At 44.0% G+C, this 27,018-nt stretch overlaps 1 protein-coding gene across 2 annotated transcripts in view; it reads right to left on the bottom strand.

The window, feature by feature from the left end:
• The window catches only part of ADAMTS12 (ADAM metallopeptidase with thrombospondin type 1 motif 12), a 336,805-nt gene that overhangs the window by 35,721 nt on the left and 274,066 nt on the right, over positions 1–27,018 (bottom strand). For both annotated transcript variants that reach the window (XM_045440822.1, XM_045440815.1), the window contains exons 17-19: positions 25,003–25,129; positions 16,525–16,735; positions 4,785–5,909 (exon numbers count right to left, since the gene is read on the bottom strand). In XM_045440822.1, the coding sequence (XP_045296778.1) occupies positions 4,785–5,909; positions 16,525–16,735; positions 25,003–25,129 (1,463 nt within the window). The remainder of the gene's footprint in view (positions 1–4,784; positions 5,910–16,524; positions 16,736–25,002; positions 25,130–27,018) is intronic.

Genomic DNA, 27,018 nt, shown 5'->3' with positions numbered 1-27,018 from the left:
ATCATAGAAAGGAAGAGTAGAAATTAGTCTAGGTCATCATTTTTCCAGCTGGCCCATTTATGGAGGTAATCTCTCCTCCTGCTTAAAGTTCTTTAGGATGTGGTTCATACCTAAGTTCCTAGCTCTTATTCCTCTGTACTACATTATGTATATGCGTAATAGAGGTAATAACAGCCGAAGTTCACTGACCACTGTCATAGGCTGATTGCACTAGTGGCCCACATTGGACACACCATGCTCTCTGCAACGGAAATTTGCAGATCTTTTGTCAAGCGGTGGGATATACTTGCCCAGCTCTTGAATCAAGACTGTTCTTGTGAGTTTCTTTGGCCAATAAAATGCAGTGGATGATGTGCCACTTCTCAAGAGGACTCGCTAGTTTCAATTCTCTTTCTTGACCCCCTTTCTCTGCCATGAGAATAAAATGGGGCCAGATGCCGGAGGATGAGAGATCATGTGAAATAGAATGGGATCACCCAGCTGAGGCCACCCCCGACCAGCTGGCCTGTAGCTGCCCCCAAAGCCGATGCACGGCAAGCCAAGCTGAGGTCAGCTAAGCTCAGCCCCAATCAACAGAATCTCTCAGCTGACCCACAGACTCGACGAAACCCCGAGGTTTTGTAGTGGTTTGTCATATAGCATTATTATAGCAATAGGCAATTGCTACAACTACATAACAGGTATCTTTCCTACATTTTCTTTAACCTTCTGAGATTCAGGGTACAATTATAGTTCTGCAACTGTCTAATTGTGTGGTCTTTTGCAACTTCCTAACTCCCTAGACTGTAAAGCTGGTAATAACATTAGGACCACAGAAATTTGTGCACATGGTCAGGACTCTACAAATGTTACCTATTGAATACAACACAGCTGCAAGGTCAGCATATGAGTCTCACTTTCCAGATATCTGGGGCCCAGAGATAGAAGCAACATTCAAGGCCACATAGTGTGTTGTTAATTTCATATTATGACATAGAGAAAATATATTCGCCCCAATCCAGGAAAGGACCTAGTCAACTAAATTCCCAGGCTAATGATAACCCGGTAAATCTCAAATGATGTCTATGATTCTTTGTACTGTATTTATGTGGCAACTAAATTCATGTTGTCTCTGGGGCTCTGAATTTAGTCCTAATAGATTCAGATCCCATGAGCAGACATTTAATTCTTTTTGAACACTTTTTTTCTTTTTATTCTTTTTTTAAAAAGTTTATTTTGAGAGAGAGAGAGAGAGAGAGAGAGAGAGAGAGAGAGAATGCATAGAAGGGGCAGAGGGAGAGGGAAGAGAGGGAGAGAGAAAGAGAGAGAATCCCAAGCAGGATCTGCACTATCTGTGCAGAACCCCATGTGGTGCTCGATCTCATAAACTGTGAGATCATGACCTGAGTCAAAATCAAGAGTTAAATGCTTAACTGACTGAGCCACCCAGGCATCCCAATTTTTTTTCCTTGTTTTGACAGTTTCTATTGAGGCAGCAGACAACAGCGCAAAGGTAATGCTAACAGGGGCAAATGCATGGGACACAGTACAAGAGACATGGAATGCCACCAGTTGTCATCAGTACGAGTTCCAAACTTGGAGTGGGCGATGAGACAAGAAGAAACCCTGGGGAGGTTGAAGGACAACTTCACTTTGTCCTGGAAACCTTCATCCTCATTACAGTTAGTGACCCTGTGGCAACCGAGGTACCAGGTCAAGGAGGAGGTTTCCGGATGCTCAGAACTGGAACTAACCAGGAGGGCTGGATCAGCATCACGTGACAACTGCTGTGAATGGCTGTGGAAAATCAGACTGTCGCTTCCATTTACACAACTGCACAGCTTACACTTAGCTGAGTGACCCAGGGGATCTGACTGGATGATGGGGCAATTCAATGAGAGGTGATTTTCTGACGAAATACGAGCCACACCCTCGTACACTGCATAGCACCTAGGTTTTCTGTTTTGCAAAAAGATATCAGAGCAAACACTTACTGGGTGCTTCCTATGTGCCCCATACTCTTCTGAGTACCTTACACATTGTTAGTCCTTTCATCCCCTCACAATCTCTGATTCAGGCATTGACACTGTCCTCATCATACATGAAGAAACTGATGCAGGGTGAGGACATATATAGTTAGCAGCTGAGCCAAGATTCCAACCCAGAAAGTCTGGTTTCAAGTTTTATGTGCATTTATAGTGTTAACCCCATTTTTATATCAATTCCTTAATTTTTGAAATCACAATTAGAGGAACATGTTGTATACAACGGGAAGCGTGAAGAGCCCTTCCACACAGGACAGAAAAGTGGGACGAAACGGTGAGAACAATTTTCAGTCAAACAATAAGGAACTTTAGAAATTACTTCCAATCTTAATGATCAGGAAAGACTTTATGGCAGCTCATAGCTTGGTCCTGAAGAACAGGGGAGATTCTAAAAGGCAAATGAGGAGGGGAAGGAAATTCCAGGCAGAGGGAACAGTGTAAAAAAAAGGCATTAGACTGAGAGGAGCAGGAGGCTTAGGGAAAACTGAGCAGTTTAGATCTGCTGAAGCTTAAGATGATGAAACAGTGAAGCCAGTGTGGTTTGAAAGCTTGGTTATGTAATGTTGTAAAGGCTGTTGGAAGTCAGAGTGGATTTATCTGATCTGATATGTAATGAAGAGACATTAAAGATTTGTGAGCGGGAGTTTGGAATGATTAGTAAATTCCTTCAGAAGACTAAGTTGGCAGTCTTAACGTCTCTTGTGATTCGTGGAATGCGTTACAGTGGCGGGGGGGGGGGGGGTTGCTGGAGGCACACAGACCAGATAGGAGGCAAGAACAGTAACTGAGGGTCCTCCTCTTTTCACTGTTGGGGCACTAACTGGCATTTTGCAGTGGACATTTCTTCTTTATAAGAGACTTCCCTGAATGTTGCAGGGCTTTTATCATCTTTGGCTCTCAATGTCGAATGCTGGTAGTAGCCCCTCCACCATCACTGTAGCAAACACAAGCATCCTCATCTTTTCCCAGTGCTTCCCACCATTAGATTGGAAACCACTGGCCCTAAACTAATAGGAAATAAACGGGAGATGATAGAAATGATAAGGTGACACTGACTTGTAAAACCATTAAGGTTTTTATAGGGGGCTTGGGGAAGATTGGTATCAATGGGGTTTCTAAGCTGCAGTCATTGAGAGGCCGTCCTAAAGAAGCTTCAGAAATGGACAGAATAAAAAAAAAAAAAATCAGAGGATAGTGGGAAAACCAAAGTTTTCATTGTGAGTCCTGATCCTCTCTGACAATTCTCTGTATTAAACATTTTGTCTCAAAAGATGTGTAAAGAGTAGGCGCCAAACCCTATCACAAAGGGAATTTCTGCCAAATGTTGAACTCTGTTCTCCTAATATCCTTTGCAGCCCTGACAAACTGCCATCTGGACCAATTCCTTTTCTCCAGTCAAACCGCCTAGAATTAATAGCTCTCAATAGCTTCACCATGGTTGCCAATTCTTGGCAATCTATGATGTATTCAATAAGGCAGTTTATTTCTGTCAAAGTCAACTGATGACATTTGAGATAAATCAAGTGTGTCTTGATTTACTATAATCAAAATGTACCAATTGACTTCTGGCCTCCACAGTCACCAGAGCCAGTATGTACTTTTATGTTGATTTAGTTTACAGGTAATTCACAGTTAATGCCCATTTTACAAACTGGATAGAGAGGAGTTAGAAGGTGGATCATCCAGCTGACAGTTGTGTCCCTCGACAAGTCACATGACTGCTACAAATTTTATTTCTCTATTTGCAAATTGGCATAATGAGACCTCACCTACTCCTCGGGACTGTCAAAAGGAGAAAATAAGAGGCTACATGTGAAAGTGGTTTGGAAACCAACATGCTTTATAAATTATATGCACTGTTGTTATATTAGCTACAAATACTTCATTTCTCTTTAGCTAGGAGAGGAGTCATGAATTGTCATAAAAATGCTGACTGATGTAAGCATGTGACCATTTTGCCACAAAGTTCTCTTTTGAGTTGTCAAATTATTTTAACAAGTTCATATACTGTGCATTCAAAATTCAAATGGGTGAAAATGATTTTGATGTTTCAAAGGATATTAATTAGTTCTAGAAATGGAAAAACAAATATCTAGCCAAATTTCTGAAGCTTGAAAACAGAGGCCAACATTCTGTCGTGTTTATTTTCTTCTTCCTCCACTTTCTAATTCTTTTAATGAGTCAAAACGATTTTTTCATGCAAGCATGCAAACAGAACAAGAAGAAAAGAAAATCATCGATAACACTGAACTAGAGAATGCTTTTAAGGAATTTTATCTTCAATTTCCACTCCAATTAGGATTACCTGACAGATTTTAACTAGAATCCCAAGATCAGCTGTCTCTAACGAAATGCAAACTCTGGCCTCTTCAGCCGCCTCTCCGCACCAGCTGCTGAGGTTTGTAGCTAGAGGGCGTGTTACAGGTGATCTACACCTATAGACAAAGGTGTCTACTGTTCGTAGACAAAGAGCGGAGTCCAAAACATGGACTGAGTTCTCCGCCATCACACAGCTGAATCGCCCAGCCCTCCTGACTATACGCTTTATCTCACTACATTTGTCCTCCCTCCCTGGAGATTTTCTTCCCCTCAATTTAGGAGGTAGGAAGGACAGGAGGGAGGTGAGCACCTGGGCCTGTTTCACGTTTCTTCCACATCAGGCTATATTTTACACAAGTCCATTTGAAATCTACACAAGAACGCAACACCCCTACTACTTCCATGGAGACACAGGCATGGGGTAAGAAATGGAACTCCTACCTCACTCCAGTTTCCAACAACCCAGTATGCAGGGCTGCTGCTTGTGGACACCTGCTTGTAATTGGAAGCATTTAGCAAAAACCCCTCAGCTATCAGACTTTTTGCATCTTCCTCAGTCAGGACTGGTCCGGAACTCTGCGTCAGATTCATGTTGCTTGGAAGTTCTGGGGGGTCATGGTTTATGGAACGTTCTGAGGATTCTGACTGGTGGTCTCCTCCCAGAGGGAATGGAGTGTTTGCTGGCTTTTCAGTGAACATCCCCTCAGCTCCAGGTGCACCATTTTTGAGAGTAGCAGGCCTTTGGCTGGGTAGCAGTCCTTCCATCACCGTGCTGAAGGGTGGCCACACGGACGGCCCCCTGAAAGAAGGTGTTGGTGGGGGTCCAAGGGGCATTTCTGTGCTTTGCACCACGGAAGCATCATTTCCAGGTACTCTGATTTTGGTCCACGTTACGGAGTTGTTTTCATTTTTGTCCTTAGCTTGTTCACTGTCTTCCCCTGAGCCACTGTGAATCTCCATTTCTGGCTCTTTGGTCAAGGTATCATAAAATGGAGTCACCTGCCAAGTCACAGGGCTGCTGGAAGATGGCAAATCAGTACCACTCATTGTCGTGGTTAAAAAGTCTCCCTCTGAGGTAGGACCAGTGTCTGAATTGGGAACATTCTCTTCATTTGGCTGGACACTCAAAGGCCAGGAAGTGATGATGGGCTGGGAAGTACTTCCAGTGGAAATGACATAATTGGAGCCCAGTTCAGTTTGGTTTGAACTGTTCTGCCACCATTTCCCATCCAGGTCTCCTTCTTTGGGATCTGGGGTAGGACCGGGGCTGCTGATGGCCAGGGCACTTGTACTCACAGACTGGGGCACTGTGGGTGTGCTCAGTGTTCTGGGACTGGATGTGGTTGGAGGGATGGGCTTTAAGGGGTCCTGCCCAGATGTTGGTGGCTTTCTCCCACTGGAAATTGTGCCTTTGTTGGGCTTCAGAACTCTTCGGCTAGATGGGCATTGCTGGAGGCCACAAAGAGCCCGGCTATTGGGTTTCCTTGTTGCGTCACAAGGTTCATCATGGTTCTTGGCGCACGTGACACTGCGAATCCGCACTCCACCACCACAGGAAACAGAACACTGGAGAGAGAGACAGCTGTTACTTTAGTGGGATAGACACACTGGTTCTCATACTCAGGTCTGCAACAAGTGAGAACGGGCCCAATGGAAACTGCACTGTGCAGCTTAAACTTGTTTTCTTCTATCTTTACATTTGATTTCTGTGCTCCTCTAGTTTTCCATGGAAATATGTATCTCCTGGAGACCAGATGGGGCTCAGGACCAATCATTACCCTTCGCAAACTGAAAATACAAACCATGACCTAGTAAAATGGAAGTCTCCCTGGACTTTGAACATGGGGCACTGAATTCACAAACAGTGCAATGATTTATACAAGTCACCTATTCTTTTTAAGAGATACTAATATAATCTTTCCTAGGGTTGCAGTGCTGTTAAATTAATGTAAAATGTTTACATATTTTCTGGAATCTATTAAGTTACTTATAATGCACCTTCCCCTTAATGTTTAGAAAATGCCAGGTATAACTAACATTACCTCACCCGGGCACCACAGGCTCCATTTCCACTTGCCTATGCCAGGTAGAATCAGATTAAAAGCTAGACAACTAACACACATGTACACAGATCCAGGATGTATTCTGAAATTTAAAGGTGGGTAGTTAATCAAAGGTAGAGAGAGATACCCTTTCCAAAGAGTGAGTCCTGTAGCATGGTGTTGGTGTGAGGGACCATGGCAAGTGCCCTTCTCCGATGTTCCCCCCACATTCTGTAGCTCATGCCAAAGCACAGGCAGAGTGCCTTTGGGGGATTCCTAACAGGGTCGTCTTTCCTCAGGATGCATGGTAAAGAATATTTATTTCCTCAGTCCCAGCAGCTGCAAACCACATGTAGTTGCTACATAACACTAAATTTCTAGATGTTTTGAAAAATCTATACCTTTACCAGACAGCTCCATTTTTAGCCTTTTCTTTCTAATTTAAAGTCAGCTACAAAATATATGGCCCCTGAATGTGAACCATCTAGGGGTATTCACTGGCTGTTTCACATCTGACTGTCTTATATTCCCAACCACAAAGCAGGTTTTTTTGAGGATGAGGTTCACATAATGACTGGCAGATTTCCAAATGTTCACAGCCATTGTTTTGTGCGATACTCATGACAGCACTGTGAGATTTACAAGGCAGGAATTATGATTCCACCTTCCACAAGAGAGGAATCTGAGACTCAGCGACCTGCTTGAAAGGCTGCAAGTCAGTGGCAGAGTAAGAATCAGATTTATTTCGCATCCTCCAAGAAATCTAGTGCAACCCACTGGACAGGTAGCCATCAACTGATTTCACTTAATTGACTTGACTACAGATGCTTGATTTCTGAAAAGTTACCCAAAGGCAGTTTTTTATTCATAACTCAACTCCAGGATAGTTCGTGGGACACAGTGATCACTTAATACACATTTTTTTTGTTCTTTTAAAGTTTATTTATTTATTTATTCATTTATTTTTGGGGCGGGGGGAGACGGAGAGAGAGAGAGAGAGAGAGAGAGAGAGAGAGAATCCCAAGCAGTCTCCGCACCATCAGCACAGAGCCTGATGTGGGGCTCCAACTCATGAACCATGAGGTCGTGACCTGAGCCAAACCAAGAGTCAGATGCTTTATTGACCAAGCCACCCAGGTGCCCCAATATACACTTATTAAGTGACAATTTTACCTGGAAAAAATCAGGAATGGGAAAATTCTTCTGTGAGCTTATGCATTTTTTAGCTTAAGTTTTTTGCCTTCTCAAATCCTATTTTCAATTCCTTCTGTGTAAGAAAATAATGTTGATGTATAAAACTCCCCCATTATTTTGTCACAGTCAAGCATAATCACTCACTGATGTCTGACAGTTCTGTGAAATCAGCTCCTTTGAAAAGCAGGAGACACTTATAAGCACTGGAGACAGTGCAGCCGACAGTGTGTTCAACTGCAGGTTGGGGGTTATCTCACTTTGGAGACTGCAAAGGGCAGGCTGGAGGTAGTTCTTTTCCTAGTTTACTGTAATGTTTCTGCCTTCTCGTGTGCAAAAATATTTTATGCTCTGTCCAGTTCATCCTCCTGACTTGCTCTCTGCTTGTTATGTTCTAATCCAAACCCCCTGAGTTTTCAAATCTCCTCTTTGGAAAAATTATCAGTCCAATCAAATACCCTTCATGTATGTCTGAACCCATTTGTGCACCGGCTGCCTCAGGCAGGCTAGGTTCTGGGAGCTGAGTCACAAAAGGGGCCCTGGCTAAGGCCACCTGCCCTCACGCAGCAGGTGTCTCTCCCTTTGGGTATTTCTTTCCAAGAAATGTCAGAGTAGACATTTCTCTTCTTTCTCTTCATTCCATTTTTTGTTTGTTTTGACTTGAAATGCTTATAATGTCCACAGGGAAGTTAGACGTTACGACTTTATAAGCATTAAAAAAAAATCCAAAAGTATATAGATATGTGTCCTCCACCCCTACTTGACCTATGAAGCAAAAGAGCTTATAAAACCTGTAAGAAGCAATGTGAACTCCCCAATCTGCCAATATTAATTAATCCCACACATGACAGAGCAACTAAACCTTAGCTTTCTCCTCTGGAAATCGAGAGAAATTAATACTCACCTTTCAAGGGGGCTGTGAGGATTACATGAGACAACAGTCTTAACAGAGTGCACAATATATAGAAGACAATTGGCAATTGGAAGCTATTATTATCACTGTTATAATAATGATGCTGAAAATAATAATAGTGATAACAGCAAAGGGCTTGGGGTCTCTGATTTCTACTATCCTTCTGGAGCACAGGGACACACACCTGTCTGTGCAAAGCATGAGGAGAGCAGCTGTCTGGGTGAAGTCGTTGTAGGCACATGCCTAGAAGATACTGTGGATACCCATACATCCCACTGGTTTATTGCTGGATTTTTTAAGATTGAGATCCCCTAGGGCTAACAGATGTGTATAATATATATGTATTTATAAAATATATGTATATACATATATACACACATAGAGAGAGAATTACAAATTACAAGTATTAAGCAACCTTTTTTACTGAACAAATTTGCTCAACCTAAAAGAATAAAACAGGGCTAAATAATAGCTATCTAACTAGCTGTTTAGTTAAAATACATTAGATTTTCAGCTGTTATTATAAAAAACATTTTTTTTAACATTTATTAATTTACTTTGAGAGAGAAAGAGAGAGCAAGCATGGGTGCAGGGGAGAGCCAGAGAGAGAATCCCAAGCAGGCTCTGTGTGGGACTCAGACTCGCGAATGTGAGATCATGACCTGAGCTGAAATCAAAAGTTGGACACTTAACCGACTGAGCCACCCAGGCACTTCAGATTTTGAGCTTTTAAAAGTGAAGAGTATTCTAGAACAGAAATTCCAAAGTGGCAGCCTGAAGACTAAATTTGGCCCACACACATTATTTCTTTGGCCTCCTCAATCTTAAAACAAACAAGCAAACAGACAAAATACAAAAACTGAATTAGTAGACAACATTTAAAAATCAGTAGATTTCATGGGGCGCCTGGGTGGCTCAGTCAGTTAAGCATCCGACTTCGGCTCAGGTCATGATCTCACAGTTTGTGGGTTCAAGTCCCACATCGGGCTCTATGCTGACAGCTCAGAGCCTGGAGCCAGCTTCATATTCTGTGTCTCCTTCTCTCTCTGCCCCTCCCCTACTTGCGCTCTGCCTCTCTCTCTCTCTCTCTCCCCCTCTCTCTCAAAAAAAAATAAGCGGATAAAAAAAATTTTTAATTAGCAGATTTCATATGAAAATTACAGATTTTTAGCTTCTCTCAAAAAAGCGGATGATCTGCAACTATTGGCCCCATTCCCAAATAGCAACTCAAAACTTCATGAATGGAGACCTGGGTCTGGGAGGAGTTTATATGTTTTCCAGCACACCTACCCTTTCCTCCCCATCTGCTTTCCTTACCCAGTAGACACGGAAGCTTCCAAGTAACGGATGGATGCCACTCTTTAGCCCTGGGGCATATTGTGCCCAGCAGGACAGTGTTAACTCTCTGCCAAGTATATTGGGGCTAAAAACAAAGTTGCCTTTTTCTCCTCCTCAGACCAGAACAAGCAGCACTGTTTTGTGTTCAGCCCCATGCTTCTTCCCGTACATCTTGTAACTGTGTTTATCTCCTTAGGAGCTGTCAAGCCCTCCGGATGAGATAAATACAGGACACAATGCCACACTTAGAGCTCATCTCAACCGGTAGTTTGGGAACTCTCAAAACCAGTATCTGCTATGGTTATTTTATGCCCTTACCTTGCAATTTTGAACTCCGTACCGGGCAAGCAGCTTGTCAATCTGTTAATGTCCTCCCTGGGCGTCAGTCTTGCTCTTACTTGCCATTACTTCAAGATTAAGGCCTCTGGGGAGCCCACTGAGAACACGGTCTGCTGCTAAATGAGTCAAGCCACCCACCTGAGCGGCACTGTGGAGGAGGGGAGCTCACAAGTGGCTCAGAACTATAGTGCTGAGAGTTTATTCAAAAACACAGTTGGGGCTTATCACAGAGTTAGGGCTAAAGGGCTGAGTAGGAAACAGCTAATGCTTTGCCATAAAAACATTAATTGTATAGTCTCAGGAATTTATAAATGAATGGTTGGATCTCATGCTAAAACCAGCTTTGAAAGTAAGCTGAAACACTTAGGTAGCTGTTATGGGTTGAGCTGTGTCCCCTCAAAAAGATATACTGGAGTCCTAACCCCTGCCTAACCCCTCCCGCTCCACCTCAGACAGCTTATTTGGAGGTGGGGCCTTTGCAGAGGCAGCCAAGTACAAATGAGGACACAAGGTGGGTCCTAATCCAGTATGACCACTGTCCTTATAAAAAGGGAAATTCTGATGTAGAGACACATACATCAGGACCACGCCATTGAAAGCAGAGATCAGGGTGTTAACATCTATAAGGAAACCAGAGGCCACCAGAAGCTAGAAGGCATGGAACAGAGTCTCCCTCACAGCCCTTAGAGGGAACCAACACTGCCAAGACCTTGGACTTCTGGCCTCCAGAGCTGTGAGACAATAAATGTTGTTAAACAACCAAGTTTAACATGCTACTTTGTCATGGCAGACATGAAAAGAAAGAAATATGAGATGAAATATGAAAAGAAATATCAGACGTGATGAAGAGAATCGACATGGTCCCAAACTAGTTTTCCGTGAGCAGTTGTGTCAAACAAGGATTCCTGTATGTGTCCTCCAGGAAACCTGGCAAAGCACAGGCCGCTGACATCTGAGAAAAACTGAGATGTTGGCATGAACAGACATCCCGGGCCAAATGGGAAGGTGGTCGAGCCCCCATAGAAGCACCTTGGACCTTAACTCGACTGGGGATTACCACAGGTAAGTGCCTCAGAAGCGTCTCCTAGCTTCCCTGTTCCATCTTCCTTCAGTCTGAGGGCATTTATTTTTTTTTAATTTTTTTTTAATGTTTATTTACTTTTGAGACAGAGAGAGACAGAGCATGAATGGGGGAGGGTCAGAGAGAGAGGGAGACACAGAATCTGAAACAGGCTCCAGGCTCTGAGCTGTCAGTGACGCGGGGCTCGAACTCACGGACCGCGAGATCATGACCTGAGCCGAAGTCGGATGCCTAACCGACTGAGCCACCCAGGTGCCCCTAATTTTAGCATTCTTGATAGATATGTAGTGATATCTCCTTGTAGTGCTATCTCATTAAGTTTCATCTCCCCAACAGGTAACGTTGGACATCTTTTCATGTGCTTTTTTGATATCCGTATGTCTTCATCAGTGAAATGTTTGTTTCTGTCTTTTGCTCATTAAAAAAAAAAAAAATTAATGTTTTTGAGAGAGAAACAGAGCACAAGTTGGGGGAGGGGCAGAGGGAGAAGAGACACAGAATCCGAAGCAGGCTCCAGGCTCCAAGCTGTCAGCACAGAGCTCGACACGGGGCTCGAACTCATGGACCGCGAGAGCATGACCTGAGCTGAAGTCTGACGCTTAACGGACTGAGCCACCCAGGCGCCCCTGAGGGCATTTCTGTGAGTCTTCGCACAAGAGTGTTCTTGGCTTCCTGCTCAGCAGGAGACCTGCTGCCAGTGTGTGCTGCAGGGTCTTCTGTCTCAAGAGCCGGGAGACCTGGTTTGTGAAAATTGCCATTTCGTCTACCTGGTCACTCGGACACACCAACACCCACAAGAGCAGCTTTGACTTAACAGATCCTCAGTAAGCTGTTTAATTGATGGTTGTGTTCATTTGTTTGTGTGCTTTTTGTCAGGCACAGAAAGGGCATGTCTGCTTTTGGAGGCTCTGCACCACACCCCATCAAATATATTAAAGGAACATCTCTAATCTCCAGGGAAATACAATCTTTTTCTCTAAAAACCCTCTGACAGGGGCACCTGGGTGTCTCAGTCGGTTAAGTATCCAACTCTTGGTTTCAGCTCAGGTCATGATTTCACAGCTTCATGATTTGAAGAGAGTCATGGGATTCTCTCCCTCTCCCTATGTCCCTCCCCCACTCTCACTGTCTTTGTCTCTTTCAAAATAAATAAGTAACCTTAAAAAAATAAAAATAAAAACCATCTGAAAGGCTTTTTATTCTTTTGCTCTGAAAGTATTTGGGGAGGGCAACTCATTTAATTTAAGAATGCCCTGATTTCTCAGCAATCATTATGCATAGTCTGTGATTCCAGCAAAGTGACAAAAGCTGATCTAGAAATTGTTTCCAAACATAATACATTTTTTATGAACACTGTCATACTGTTATATTTTGCAGACGTTTGAGATGCATATGGCAGAGTGTTCACAGTACAAGTTCTGCTGCCTTCCTTCAAATCCTGGTTGCCTTGCTTAAAGGCTGTGTGACCTTGGAGAAGTCTCTATGTCTCTATGTCTGTTTCTTCACCTGTACGATGGAGCTAATAAGGCTGTTACGAGGTAGTGTGTTAATACCTATAAAAGTGTTTAATACATATGCTAAAAGCCCAACAAGTATCTGTCATTAATATGTAATTAAATATTGATTTCTGATTTTGCACTGTCCTTTGTTTTTATGGAAAGCATACAATAACCTTTTCTTTCAGGTCTCAAACATTTTTGTAGACCCTGACCCACACCCTCTGCTTACAGTGTTCCATGCATAAAATGGCCCTGAGCTTGGGGCGTGGGTTTAGAGGAAAAGGCAGGGGGGTACAGATTGTCAGGGCATCTGGGTGCCACAGACTGACCATGGCTTTCAAAATCAGACTAGAATAGAAGACAGACACTTGTGTTCTTGCTTGAGAATGAAGTTACCATTTAGTGAACACTTACTATTTGTCAGGTACTATGCAAAGGGCTTACATGGATTATCTTCAAGCCTTAAATTAACCCTCTCTTTATAAATGAGAAAAAGCTGAGGGTGCTCTAACACTAGCTCAGGGCCATATAATTAGGGATCACCAAGGGCTTGAAAACCTAGGAAAATTAGTATCCCACTAAACTGCCAGGAGTAACGGGGGAATTAATGAACAATATCAACCTCATGAAGTTATCTTAAGTGTTAAATGAGATAGACTCTAGAGTGTGAAAAGCACTTAACAAATGATAGATGACCTTATTATTTCCATCTGTTTGCTAAGAAATGCCTATTATGTTACAGGCACTGTTCTAGTAAGAAGTTTGGAACTATTAACTCATTTAATCCCCATAACTTCCCTTGAGTCTAAGTACCGCTGTTATCCCCATTTCATGGATAGAGAAAACACACTACAGAAAACTAAAGGTAATCACAAAGAGATTCAAGTCACACATCTAGTTAGTAGCAGAGCCAGGATTGGAGCCCAGGGCCCCAAGCTCTAGAGACTGTGCATCACCACTAGACTGGCTTTCTCTCACAAGGCCTGTCACTGAAGTGATAGACCTAATAAAAATGGGGGCCACAGAAACTCTGATGCTTTATGACAAACCAAGACCCCTTTCTTTACCCTGTATGCCCAGAAAGTAGGTTGGGTAAAAACAGAATAAGATTCTTGGTGAAATCTGAGATCAGGGTAGGAGTCAGTGTTCAGGGCATGAGCTTAGAGAGGGAGGGGCTGGTCATAGGGGCAGAATGCTCCCCTCCCCTTCCCCCTGCCAGCTGTCGCTAGGTCCTCCTTCTGATCCCTGCTGGGTCAGGGATGAGTGTGCTGGGACACAGCTGAGCCCACCCTCTCTCATTGCTTGGGTTGGCAGAAGTGCCTTGACAGGGAAGGGAAGTCAGCCCAGGGAGGACGACCCTTCTCCTGCAGAGTCCAGGAGCTTCACAGTTCTTAGATCTTTGGCCCAGTTACCTCCTAGCTTCCAACTCATACAGGGTGACCCAAACATCCTGGTTCAGACCAAATGAACTGTGCTGGAGCACTGCCCTGCATCAATTTATGTCCGTCTCAAGACAAGATCCAGACCATAAATACTACAGTAGCAAGAAGACAGCACTGTATCATTTCTCTTATAAATGTATCTGGGTTTAGTTAGAACATCAAAGACAAAGACATTTCATCATATTCTGGCAAAGTTCATTACAGGGCTGAAGTGTGCAGGCATTAGTAAGAGAGCCGAGGGAAGAAAAGAAGACCCACTGGATGGATATTTTGATGCTGATTTAGCTAAAAGCACCTCTCATGACAACATCCCCTAACTGGAAGGCAGGGTCTCAGCCTTTCTGCTCAACTCTATCAAGAGGAAGCTAGAGACTGAACTCTGTGTCTGCTGGCAATACACTATGCAATGGCCTGTATTTGCAACAACAGACATGAGTACTTGTCACGTCGTGCCAACTTTTTGGTCCCCTGTTCCCCAGCTAAGGCACATCATTTTGTTCCCCACAAATAGGAGCATAATATGAAGAACTCCTCAGCCAAATATATAATTGTAGTCCTTTAAAAAAAGCATGAAGGATTTGGCAATTAGTAAATTCTACATGACAGGAAATATTGACTGCTTCAGATGATGCAGCCAAAACATTCTTGGTAAACAGATTAAATGGGCCAGTCACAATACCTCGTTCAGCCTTATTTGGACAACACTGTAATTTACAGCAATCCAGGCTGGCTGTGGACTAATGCTGATATGTGCACACATTAATAGTACTCTATTAGTTTGCAGGTATGTTTTCTTTGCATGGATCCCTTCATATTTCTTTCTTCTTTTCTTTCTTCTTTTTTTTCTTTTTTGGGCCCTATCTCTCCCATTTGATAGGAAGTTCTTACAACATAGGGACTGTGCTCGCCATTTTCCTTTTGTTTTCACTTCAATGCCCAAGACAGTATTCTGCACAGAATTAGAAGCTAAATAAACCTGAACTGTGACCATGAGGTAATGAAATAAAGTTCTGGAACTAAGGTTATCAGAGTGGCCCTATTCAAATGATTGTTTTTTGCTTTCAAAGGGTCAGCTTCAGAGATGGAACCTTTGCTTATACAAATTTTCAAATTCTTCTTTAGATACTATTTCATAGTACCTTTATGAGTACAGATAGTACTTGCTGCATTCTCCAAAATCCAGTATTTTTCGTTTCTCTGAAGGTGAGTCCTAAGAGGAGTTCCTATGATATTCTGGCCAACAGTAGCATTATTATGGAAAGCATGGGCCTTCCAAGGAAACTCATCTGTCCTTAAAGTTTGGACTGTTGGTTTAAAAAATCGTATATTTTTTGTCATTCCTTAGATCATTGAATGGAAACATGTATAGGGAAGCAGAGCAAGGCCCCTGGAGACTCCAGGACCCTTGGAGAACAAAAAGTCTCTACTTCGACGATAGACTGTAGGAGCATGAGTTGTGACACTACCAGGTTCCAGGTGACCTAAAGGCAAATGAAGCTTGGGAGTTCTTCTTAACCTTCTAGCCCACTGATTTCTAACTGCACTCAGAGAATTAGATCAGATTAATTTGGGGAAATGCAACAACACTTATTTGAATTTATATGGCTAATAACAGTAGATGTGCCAACTCTTGGTCAGGTCTGGCCTTGACCGATGCTGAATAGACGGATGATGTGAGGGGCTTTTTCAAGTGTCAAGTATACTGCCTATCATTCTACCATTTGAGTAGCACATCTCTGGTTTTAGTTAACTACAATAGTTCCAATGAAACATAAATGTAAGCGTTTAACAAACCAGCTCTTGGGGTGGGCGGGAGAGCCCTGATTTGCTACCAGTGGTTTGACGACGGGAGAATAGCAAAAATCCTGACAATGTACAAATTAGCTGTTGTGAGGGGCACCTGGGTGGCTCAGTCGGTTAAGCGTCCAACTTTGGCTCAGGTCATGATCTCGCAGTTTGTGAGTTCGAGCCCCGCGTCGGGCTTTGTGCTGTCAGCTCAGAGCCTGGAGCCTGCTTCGGATTCTGTGTCTCTCTCTCCCTCTGCCCCTCCCCTGCTCATGCTCTGTCTCTCTGTCTCTCAAAAATGAATAAACTTAAAAAAATTAAAAAAAATTAGCTGTTGTGAGCCTGTGTAAGTGGGATTCAGCTCATCCCTGACTGGTATCTGATCACTGGACAAGTGAGAAGACCCAGTAAGAATGAAAAATAAGCAAGATAGGATATGAGGCAGTGGGAAATGCAGGAAACAGGCCAGAGGTGATAGACACTGGCGACTCTGCAATTTTCTCTAGGGTCGCTTTGGATTGGTTAATGGGTGGGAAACAGATGAAGCTTACCTCACTCCAGTTGCCTACTGTCCAGTCTGATGGACACAAGATGTCTCTGTTGCAGGAAATGAGGGTCTTAGGCTTCAGCAGGTGCTGGCAGTCTTTAGCTGGAAGAGCCTGCTCATCAGAGCCCATGGTCTGGACGCACAGCACTGTTCGCTTCTTCTCTCCGTGGGGCCCACATGTTGCTGAGCATGCTTCCCACTCCCCGGCCCACCACCTGCAGACACACACGGACATGTGAGAGAAGATCACCAAAAGTATATGTGTACAGCCAGCCACTGGAAACAGAAACCATGTGCAGAAGCACAGGTTACAGAGCTGGGTGGTCCTCGCTGATACTCCAGCCTCCTAGAGTAGGCAGGGCCATGGCTGGCTTGTGCAACCACGCCTCAAGTCCAGTCGAGCGTACAGCATAAGTAGATGCTAAATAAGAATGTCTCTGAATGAAAAACAATATGCCCTCTCTCTTTTCAGTCAAGAAAACTGAGGTCTAGGGGCACCTGGGTCACTCAGTGGGTTAAGCGTCTGACATTGGCTGAGGTCATGATCTCATGGTTCGTGAGTTCAAGCCCTGCATCAGGTTCTGTGCTGACAGCTCAGAGCCTGGAGCCTACTTCGGATTCTGTGTCTCCTTTTCTCTCTGCCCCTCTTCCACTTGCCCTCTGTCTCTGTCTCTCTCTCTCTCTCTCTCTCTCTCTCAAAAATAAATAAACATTAAAGAAAAATAAAACTAAGGTCTAGTTTTCTGTTGTACAACTTCAAGCAAGTTTGAGCCTTACTTTCCTCATCTATGAAATGAGTATAACAATACTGACTTTATATGAGTGTTGTAGATTAAACAAAATATCAATTTATATATAGTGTATAGTACACAGCCTAACACATAAGAACTTGATCATTTATTATTTGTTGTTATTTTTTTAAGTCTATTTATTTTGAGAGAGAGAGAAGGAGAGGGGCAGAAAGAGAGGAGCAGAAAGCAGGCTCTGTGCTGTGGGATGTGAGGCTCTATCCCATGAACTGTGAGATCATGACCTGAGTCGAAATCAAGAGCTGGACACTCAACTATCGAGTAAAAGAATCCAATAGAATCTAGGTTCGTTCCCTGGTTCCTAATTGAATATGTTTCTACTCTAATGTGAAGCAGGCACTGAAACAATTACTAATTTTCAATTATTTAGGAGATGATCAATTGGGGGCGTTGCCTTCCTCTTTCCTATCTCCTGCAGTCTACCTACTACTAGTTTCACTGGTCCCTTTGATCAGAAAGCAGTAGAAAAAGAAGAAACTTAAGATAATGTCTTACTTGTTAGCTATTCTTGACAACTTAAAGAACTAAAAGTGTTTGCTAATGAATACTCTGGATTCTCTGTGGAAAACAAGGATGTGAGCTCTTTCTTTACCTCTTATCATGGATGATTTATTCAAGATTCTAGAAGGTAGAACCCATGGAAACACAGAAAGAGCTTTTTAAGAAAAAGTTATTATTTATTTATTTATTTATTTATTTATTTATTTATATTTTGAGAGAGAGAGACCACAAGCGGCGAGGGGCAGAGAGACAGGGAAAGGGAGAATCCCAAGCAGGCTTCCCACTGTCAGCACAGAGCCCCATTTGGGGCTCAAACTCACAAACTGTGAGATCATCACCAGAGCCACAATCAAGAGTCGGATGCCTAACTGACTGAGCCAGCCAGGCGCTCCTAGAAATAGCTTTTGAAAGTGGTGAGGAACCCTCTTTTTTTCCCCTTCTCCATCATTGTGTAACTCTTCCAGGCCCAGGGCTCAGGAGCCAGTGTCAAGTTGTTTTCTGTTGTCCATTTCACTTTTTGGATGCCTGCCATAATGTCACCTTCCTAGGAGATGTATAATAGAATACTGTTTTTATATTTATAGGTGATCTATGACAGAAGGCTGTTGAGATGTTCTGAGGGATTGGTCAGAAGAAAAATGCAATGCAAAAAACTCAGCAAGACAAAAGCCCAACCCATTTATTTACCCCGAAAAGACAACCTCTCTGGTTTAGTCAGTAGAGAATTAACAACAGCCTAACCCGATTTGGTCTGTTTTTGCCAGTGATCTTTATCCTACCAGAACGCTGCTGGCATTTCCCACACAACTGGAGAACCTACTGTTCTTTAATCCCCCTACATGAGTCACTCTACTGTCCCGGTTACAACGTAAAAGTCCTATGGACTGGGGCTCTAATAGTGATTCTCACTGTAACAACACAGTGGAAGGCTTTATTTTTTTTTTTTTCAATATATGAAATTTATTGTCAAATTGGTTTCTATACAACACCCAGTGCTCATCCCAAAAGGTGCCCTCCTCAATGCCCATCACCCACCCTCCCCTCCCTCCCACCCCCCATCAACCCTCAGTTTGTTCTCAGTTTTTAAGAGTCTCTTATGCTTTGGCTCTCTCCCACTCTAACCTCTTTTTTTTTTTTGTCTTCCCCTCCCCCATGGGTTTCTGTTAAGTTTCTCAGGATCCACATAAGAGTGAAAACATATGGTATCCGTCTTTCTCTGTATGGCTTATTTCACTTAGCATCACACTCTCCAGTTCCATCCACGTTGCTACAAAAGGCCATATTTCATTCTTTCTCATTGCCACGTAGTACTCCATTGTGTATATAAACCACAATTTCTTTATCCATTCGTCAGTTGATGGACATTTAGGCTCTTTCCATAATTTGGCTATTGTTGAGAGTGCTGCTATAAACATTGGGGTACAAGTGCCCCTATGCATCAGTACTCCTGTATCCCTTGGGTAAATTCCTAGCAGTGCTACTGCTGGGTCATAGGGTAGGTCTATTTTTAATTTTCTGAGGAACCTGCACACTGTTTTCCAGAGTGTAAAAAGCAAAAGACGCTACCAAATGACAATGATTTAAAAAGACTTGTTAAATTCCTTATGCTTCCCTCTTAACAATAATCTTCAAATTGTTTGGAGGCAATTGCAGGAAATTGTTTCCTATATGACAGCACAAGTTGGGAGATAGAAAGGGCTGTCTTGTTCCCTTGAAGTGCTCTGATGTGGACTGGCAGAGTGGAGCCGTGGAACTGATCACCAGCTCACTGAGAAAACCTGGGCCCCGGAAGATGCTGCACAGTGGCTGTCTGGCACCCAGCTCCTGCCTGTGGCCATGGCATCTCCTTTCTAACTATCGGGGCTTCATTGCTGATGGTAGGAGAGGGGGCTGTGGAATTGGTCCATTTCAAAATTTCTCTCCAAATCAACAAGCTGCATCCGTGCACTCAGCTTAAGAAGCCTTCCAGGGGGAGCCAGGTATCATTTACCTTGTTCTAGCAATGCTGCGTTTAGAACTAAGAGATGAAGAGATGTCAACTACAAAGCCCCAAGCAAGGCAAGAATCACAGGGACAGTGGCCAGGAGGCGGGACTATGGGCAAGGGGTCCAGATGCCTGGCTGCTGGTCTTGCCCTGACAAAGGCTTGCCTTGCCAATGAATATGCATCTCATATAGCCTGCCTGGCTGCAAGCTTCCTTAGGAAGTGACAGATTTGTGCCATTCCAAAAACTCCTTTGCCACACATTCCAAGAAGCCCCAATCACAGGGTTTTCCAAGCTTTGGAGCATCTATAACTTGGTTGGGGCATCTCTGCTCTTCTGCTTGCATCACCTGCATTAGTTTCCCATAGCTGCTGTGACAAATTACCACGAACTTGGTGGCTCAAAACAACGAAAACCTGTTTGTTTGTTTTTTACTTTTTAAAAAATTTTATTTATTTTACTTTATTTTTAGTTTTTTTTTAATGTTTTTATTTATTTTTGAGAGAGAGAGAGAGCATGAGTGGGAGAGAGGCAGAGAGGGAGACAGAGGATCCGAAGCAGGCTCTAGGCTCCATGCTGACAGCAGAGAGCCCGATGTGGGGCTGGAACTCATGAACTGTGTGTGAGAATATGACCTGAGCTGAAGTCAGATGCTCAAACAACTGAGCCACCCAGGCACCCCAAAAAACCTGGTTTCTAATAGTTCTAGAAGCCAAATCTGGTCTCTTATAGTTATAAAATCAGTGTTACTGGGATGAAATGAAGGCATTAGCAGCAACACGCTCCCTCCAGAGGCTCTATGGAAGATCAGTTCTTTGCCTCTTTGGGTTTGTGGTGGCTGCTGGCATTGCCTGGCTTGTGGACCATCCCTCCAGTCTTTAAGGTTACTGTCTCCAAATCTGTCCCTGTTCCATCTTCATATCACCTTCTGTGTGTGTGTGTGTGTGTGTGTGTGTGTGTGTGAAATTCCCCTCTGCCTCTCTCCTATAAGGACACTTGTAATGACATTTAGGGTCCAAATGGATAACTGATGATAGTATCCCCATTTCAAGCCCCTTCACTTAATGTCTGTAAAGACCCTTGCTCCAAATGAGGTAACATTTGCAGGCTCCAGGGATCAGGATGCCCTTTCAGCCTATCACAAGACCGCACTAAGGGTCAGCTTCAAGCTCACAGAGCTCAGCTTGTATCACATAAGAATTCCTTTATCAAGGCCCCTTCCCCATGTCCGTGGGCTGAAGGGTCAGCTCATCTCCTCCTGAAGAGTCCTTCAGCCTCCCGACTCTTGCCCCAACATCCTTCTCCCTCTAGCACTGGTAGCATCTTGTTGTAAAGTTACCTCCAACTAGAAATTCTGAGAGTTGCAGTGTAGAGGTGGGTAAGGTAACCACCTTTATGGAAAGCGAATTCTGAAAAGAGTGAGGCCAAGTCTTTAGCTACAGGTAAATAAGATGTCCGGAACAGAGGGGCGCCTGGTGGCTCAGTCAGTTAAGTGTCCGATTTTGGCTCAGGTCATGAGCTTGCAGTTCATGAGTTCGAGCCCTGCATCAGGCTCCATGCGGACCGCTCGGAGCCTGGAGCCTGTATTCGATTCTGTGTCTCCCTCTCTCTCTGCCCCTCCCCTGTTCATGGTGTCTCTCTCTCTCTCTCTCTCTCTCTCTCAAAAACAAATCAACATTAAAAAAATTAAACCTTTCTTTAAGAGACAAAACAGATGAACATAAGGGAAGGGAAACAAAAATAATATAAAATCATGGAGGGGGACAAAACAGAAGAGACTCATAAATATGGAGAACTGAGGGTTACGGGAGGGATTGTGGGAGGGGGGATGGGCTAAATGGGTAAGGGGCACTAAGGAATCTACTCCTGAAATCATTGTTGCACTATATGCTAACTAATTTGGATGTGAATTAAAAAAAATAAAAAATAAAACAAGAAGATATCTGGAACAGATTGATGTATGTTTTAAAACACAGAGTTGATACCAGAATCTTCTTTGACTGTGTTGCTTTTCTGTACATAGCCTGTGTCCCCAGCTCTACCTTGGCCTCAGCAGGTGACTGTCTGCATGAAGATCCCTTGGAACCCACCACACCTAGCAGCACGCTTGCTTTGGTGTAGACACAGCCTGGATAGGGGAGTGGTGCACACCTCTTTGGGGGATGTAATGGAGACCACAGGCTTATAGATAGCTAGCCCCGGGTTCAAACCTCTGCTGTCTACTAGTTAGTTGCATGATCCTAAGTGAGGTAAGGAACAGTTCCTCCTCTATAGGCATGATAATAATTATTTTCCTCAGTAGTCGAGAACAATAAAGAGAATATATGAGGTATCTCTAAAACATCATCAAAAGTGAAGTAGGTACTTAAAAATCCCACTGTTTTCTTCTACTCTGCTCTCACATTACTTCTGTTTCTTCGTCTTCTTCTTCTTCTTCTTCTTCTTCTTCTGTTTCTTCGTCTTCTTCTTCTTCTTCTTCTTGAATGTTTATTTACTTCTGAGAGACAGAGCATGAGTGAGGGAGGGGCAGAGAGAGAGGGAGACACAGAAACCGAAGCAGGCTCCAGGCTCCGAGCTGTCAGCACAGAGCTTAACATGGGCCTTGAACCCACGAACTGTAAGATCATGACCTCAGCCGAAGTCACTTAGCCGACTGAGCCACCAGGTGCCCCAAGTTACTTCTGTTTCAACAAATGTGTGGGTTTTGCATACCAAGCAATTCTGGCCCTAACTGTTGGGGTTGGTGCAGACTGGGCAGGTTAGGGGCTGGGCCACCCAGCACAGCCCCTATTGCCTTCCCTTCAGGTCCAGGTTGTCACCTGTGCTTCTTACCAGCTGGCCATGAACCACGGGTTCCCACAATCCCAGCCAAGGGTTGGATACTTTGCTAGAGTGGCTCACAGAACTCAAGAAAACATTTTGCTTACTAGATTACTGGATTATTATAAAAGGATACAACTCAGGGACAGCCAGATGGAAGAGATTCATGGGGCAAGGTGCAGGGGAAAGGTGGCAGAGCTTCTATACCCCCCTTGGGGCACACCACCCTCCCAGCACCTCCATGTATTCAGCTGCCAGGAAGCTCTCCATACTCCTCAGTTAGGGTTTTTTTGTTCGTTTGTTTGTTTTTAATTTTTTTTAATGTTTATTTATTTTTGAGAGAGGGTGTCAGAGTGTAAGTGGGTGAGGGGCAGGGAGAGAAGAAGACACACAATCTGAAACAGGTTCCAGCCTCTGAGCTGTCAGCACAGAATCCAACTTGGGGCTCGAACCCAGGAACTGTGAGATCATGACCTGAGCCAAAGTCAGGTGCTTAACCAACTGAACCACCTGGGCGCCCCCAGAGCTTTTAGTTTTAAAATCATGATGACTATTGGATTTTATCAGAGGCATTTTTTTTATCAGATACCAAATATATATCCTTTATTGTATCACAATATCTCAGTGCTCAATAAATGGTAACTCTTACATGGCTATAATCACCACAGTATCTCTTATGGGAAGTAACAGGAGCTTAACAACTATTCATTGGCAATCGTAAGGCCGAGGGAGACTATGTAACACAATAAAAATGAGAACCTGAACCCCAGGCACAAAATTAGAGCCAGGAAATAACCATCTATCGTTTTAAGAGGATATCTAACCCACCAGAGCAAGTGGCTTTGAAAAGCAAGGACAGAACCCCGGGCACGCAGGCACATGTATCATGGCTGCTGTCTAATGAGCGCAACAGGAATTTACTGGTACAGGGTCATCGACTTTGCGGGGGACTGGGGGTGAGGAAGCACGTGAGCCCTGCAGAGCTGTGGGCTAGTGACCAGCCCCCAGACATGACCTTTTCTTTTCTGGCTCACTCTTCCCTGAGAAGAAATTATAGAAAGTACAGCTGCAGACAAAACCTAGTGCTGGCCAGAGCTGCAGCCAGGTGAGGTGACCAAGGCGAGGTGACCAAGGCGAGGTAACCAAGGTGAGGTGAGGCAGTGCCTCTGTCCTGTTGCCGCACGGCAGGATCTGGCTCCCGGCCTCACAGCCCACTCCTTCTCCACCAGAGCCCACAGAGCTGGACAGAGAATAAACCCGCTGACTCTGGCCTCTGGGGCCAGCCTGTCTGCCCCCACTAGAGACAGATATTGCTTGCCTTCACTGACTTGCCTAGACTCTTCTTTTTACACAGTTCTTCAACACTTATCACATTCTTCTAGCTCTTCTTTAGAGTTCGGTTCGTCACCTATTTGATTTATGATACCCGAGTCCCCTCCTGTTTGACTAAACTTAGTGCGTCTTCTTAGGATTGGAATGAATGCCTGATGAGATTGGCAACCTAAATATACCCCTGTTTGTGGTCACTAGAAAATGAAGACACTCTCCAGAATTCATTCTTTCCTTCTTCCTTCACTTCCTTTCTTCTCTGTCCCTCCCCTCTCTCTTTCTCTCTCCATTCTCCTCCTCCTTGGCTCCCGACCCGCGCCCCCCCCTCCCGCCTTTAACATAAGCCCCTACATTACAGCCACCTTCTGGGACTCCAATATCTAGAACCAATATGGTGAGCAGGAAACGAATACCTCTATAATGCTGCTTCTCAACCAAGGGTGCTTTTGCCCTTGACAAGACACTTAGCAATGTTTGGAGATGTTTTTGGTCGTGACAACCTGGAGGAAGGGGGGAGGTTGCTACTAAAATCTAAGCAGGTACAGGCCAGGGTGTCACTACACATCATAGGGCGTGCAGGACAGCCCTGCAACAAAGAGTTATCTGGCCACAAATGTCAACGGTGCTGAGATTAAGAGAGCCTGCTCTGAAGACCACCCTTCCAGGCAGCCATTAAGTGCAGGTGGGTCCAGTGATCTGAAGTTGAAGGCTACTGTTGCACCGGTCCAGTGCTCTTAGAAAAGCCACACCTGTTATCTGAAGAACTTTGGGGGATCCATAGAACATTCTCTTCAACAATGCTCTGAGACTTAGTCTTACCAAATAAAAAAACACAGAACACATCTTTGTAAGAAATACTGCTCTATGGGGAGAAGATGTCCTCACTCACAGGTTGCCACAGGCTCCATCAGCATAGCCACAGACACCTGTAAAGGTTTTTCTGTATTTATTCTAATGACAAAGCTTCCCAACCTCCTTTATCACTGAGCATTAGATTACTGTTACATCAGACGCACAGAGCTCTTTTATCAGTGGTTACCTGGGTGGACAGTCCTTTTCATAGCACTTCTTCTGTCTCCCGTTGGGCTGTGTTTCTGGGTCACAAAAGGTAGCTTTCACCATCCCGTGGCCCTTCTTCACACAACGGGCAGTCTGGCGGCGGATACCTGGGGGCAGGGCAGAAAGGTTCACACGTGTTAAATCCCGAGCCCACATACCTAGTGTCAGGGAGGCCCCTGGTCATGTCAAGTGACCACGCTGATCACTGATGGGAAAGTTGTCCATTAGGTGTCTGGCTTTCAAAGTATGGATAGGGAACGGAGTCTCTACTTCACTCATGCTACAGCTCACAGTGGGTGGAAGAGATCTTGCTTGAGAAGGACTACAGATAATATAGGTAGATTAACACACAATCTCATATACAGATTATAATGTAACTGGGGAGACAAGACCAATACATATATTCCAAATAAAAAAAAGTGAGACTTAAATAACGAAAGCAGATATTGTCACCAGGTATTATAACACAATTGCTATTAGCTTAATAAAGGAACAAAGCGGGTAGGGATGTTTATATTATTAGTAAACTCTGAAAGACAGGAATAAAATTCAAAAGAATGTTGTAAAGTTTGAGGGGTCATGTTTCTAAAGTAGAAGCTTTGAGAACAGGGACTAATAATACTGCTGCCTTCGGAGACCAGGTCGGTAATGTGAGTAAGAAAAGCACACGGGGGGGGGGGGGGGGGGCGGCACGTTCTGTAGGCAGACCAAGAACACCTGTAGGCTGGGTTTAGCTTTGGATAAATAATAATAATGAACACACGTAGCACTTGCCTTGTCTCAGGTGCTGTTCAGAACTGTATGTGCGTGTGTACAAATAAACAAACATATATGTACATACACAAATATATAATACGTAAAATGTATTACTTATTATCTATTTTGGTAGACAGAAACCCAAACCTCACAACAATCCAGTGAGGTCAACACTACCATTATTCGTATGTGAAAGATGAAATGGAGGCACAGTGAAGTCCCACAGGCTGACAGAGGAAAGGGACCACAGCTTTTGCTAAGACATCATTACCAAGAGAAGTGAGGGGAGTGGCCAGCATGTCACGGATTGAGAGGTGGAGGGAGAGTGAGAAGGGAGTCATCATGTCTCTTGAGGGGGCTAACACTTCAATGCTGGATGTGAAATACTGGGGTAGAAGACTGAAGACTGGGACCCCACCCACCTTCTCCCCGCCCCCCCCCGCCCCGCCCCTGCCCACCAGGGGACAGAGCCATCAGCATGCACACAGGTTGGTGCCCTGAACTCTCAGGGCATCCAGGCCTTGAATGGGCTTACTGGTGTACAGAATTCTTGAATCGGAAAGGCCACGAGTACACCGATAAGCTGGTCACCTCCTCACGTTAGCACACGGAGGGACTTCCCCACAGACCCACAGCAGGCAGGACCCAAACTGGAGCCCGTTCTCCTGCCATCTGCCACCTCACACTGCTTCACATGCCCCGTTCCAGCATAATCTCCCAGGCTGCCTTTAATACTCAGATGTCAGTGATCACATCTCATCATTTAAAAATGTCAGAGGAGTTGTCATACAGTAAGTGAATCCTTTTAAATGAATCAACAGTATTTTGTTGTTAACTAAAACAGTATTTTTTTTCTTTTGAAGAAGATAAGTAACCTTTCAAACACTCAGGCTTTCTCAGCTGATAAGACTGTCTTATTCTTCTTTTGTCCTAGAAATAAAACACTGTCAACAGCTGGAAGCAACATTACAAAAGGAACTTCCGTGGCACAAGGAACGAGTCATTGTTTGGAAAGACACAAACACCTGTAGAGAAGTCTTGGACAATATGAGTGGATAGAGACTGAAATGGTGGATGCCAGAAACACTGACATGTACCTGCAGTTATAGAGCAGAAAAAAGAAAAGCTTAGATGCTTAGAAGTTTCATTGAAACTTTGGGTGGTTTGGCAAATTCTTAATGTCACAACTAAAAGGAAACCGTCAGGTGACCCTCAGAGGTTGGAAACATCCTCCCAAAAG

This window comes from Leopardus geoffroyi, chromosome A1 (assembly GCF_018350155.1).
Source record: "Leopardus geoffroyi isolate Oge1 chromosome A1, O.geoffroyi_Oge1_pat1.0, whole genome shotgun sequence".
Lineage (NCBI taxonomy): Eukaryota > Metazoa > Chordata > Mammalia > Carnivora > Felidae > Leopardus > Leopardus geoffroyi.
Note: the sequence above shows the minus strand (reverse complement) of the source record. Positions and strands in the feature narration are given on the sequence as shown.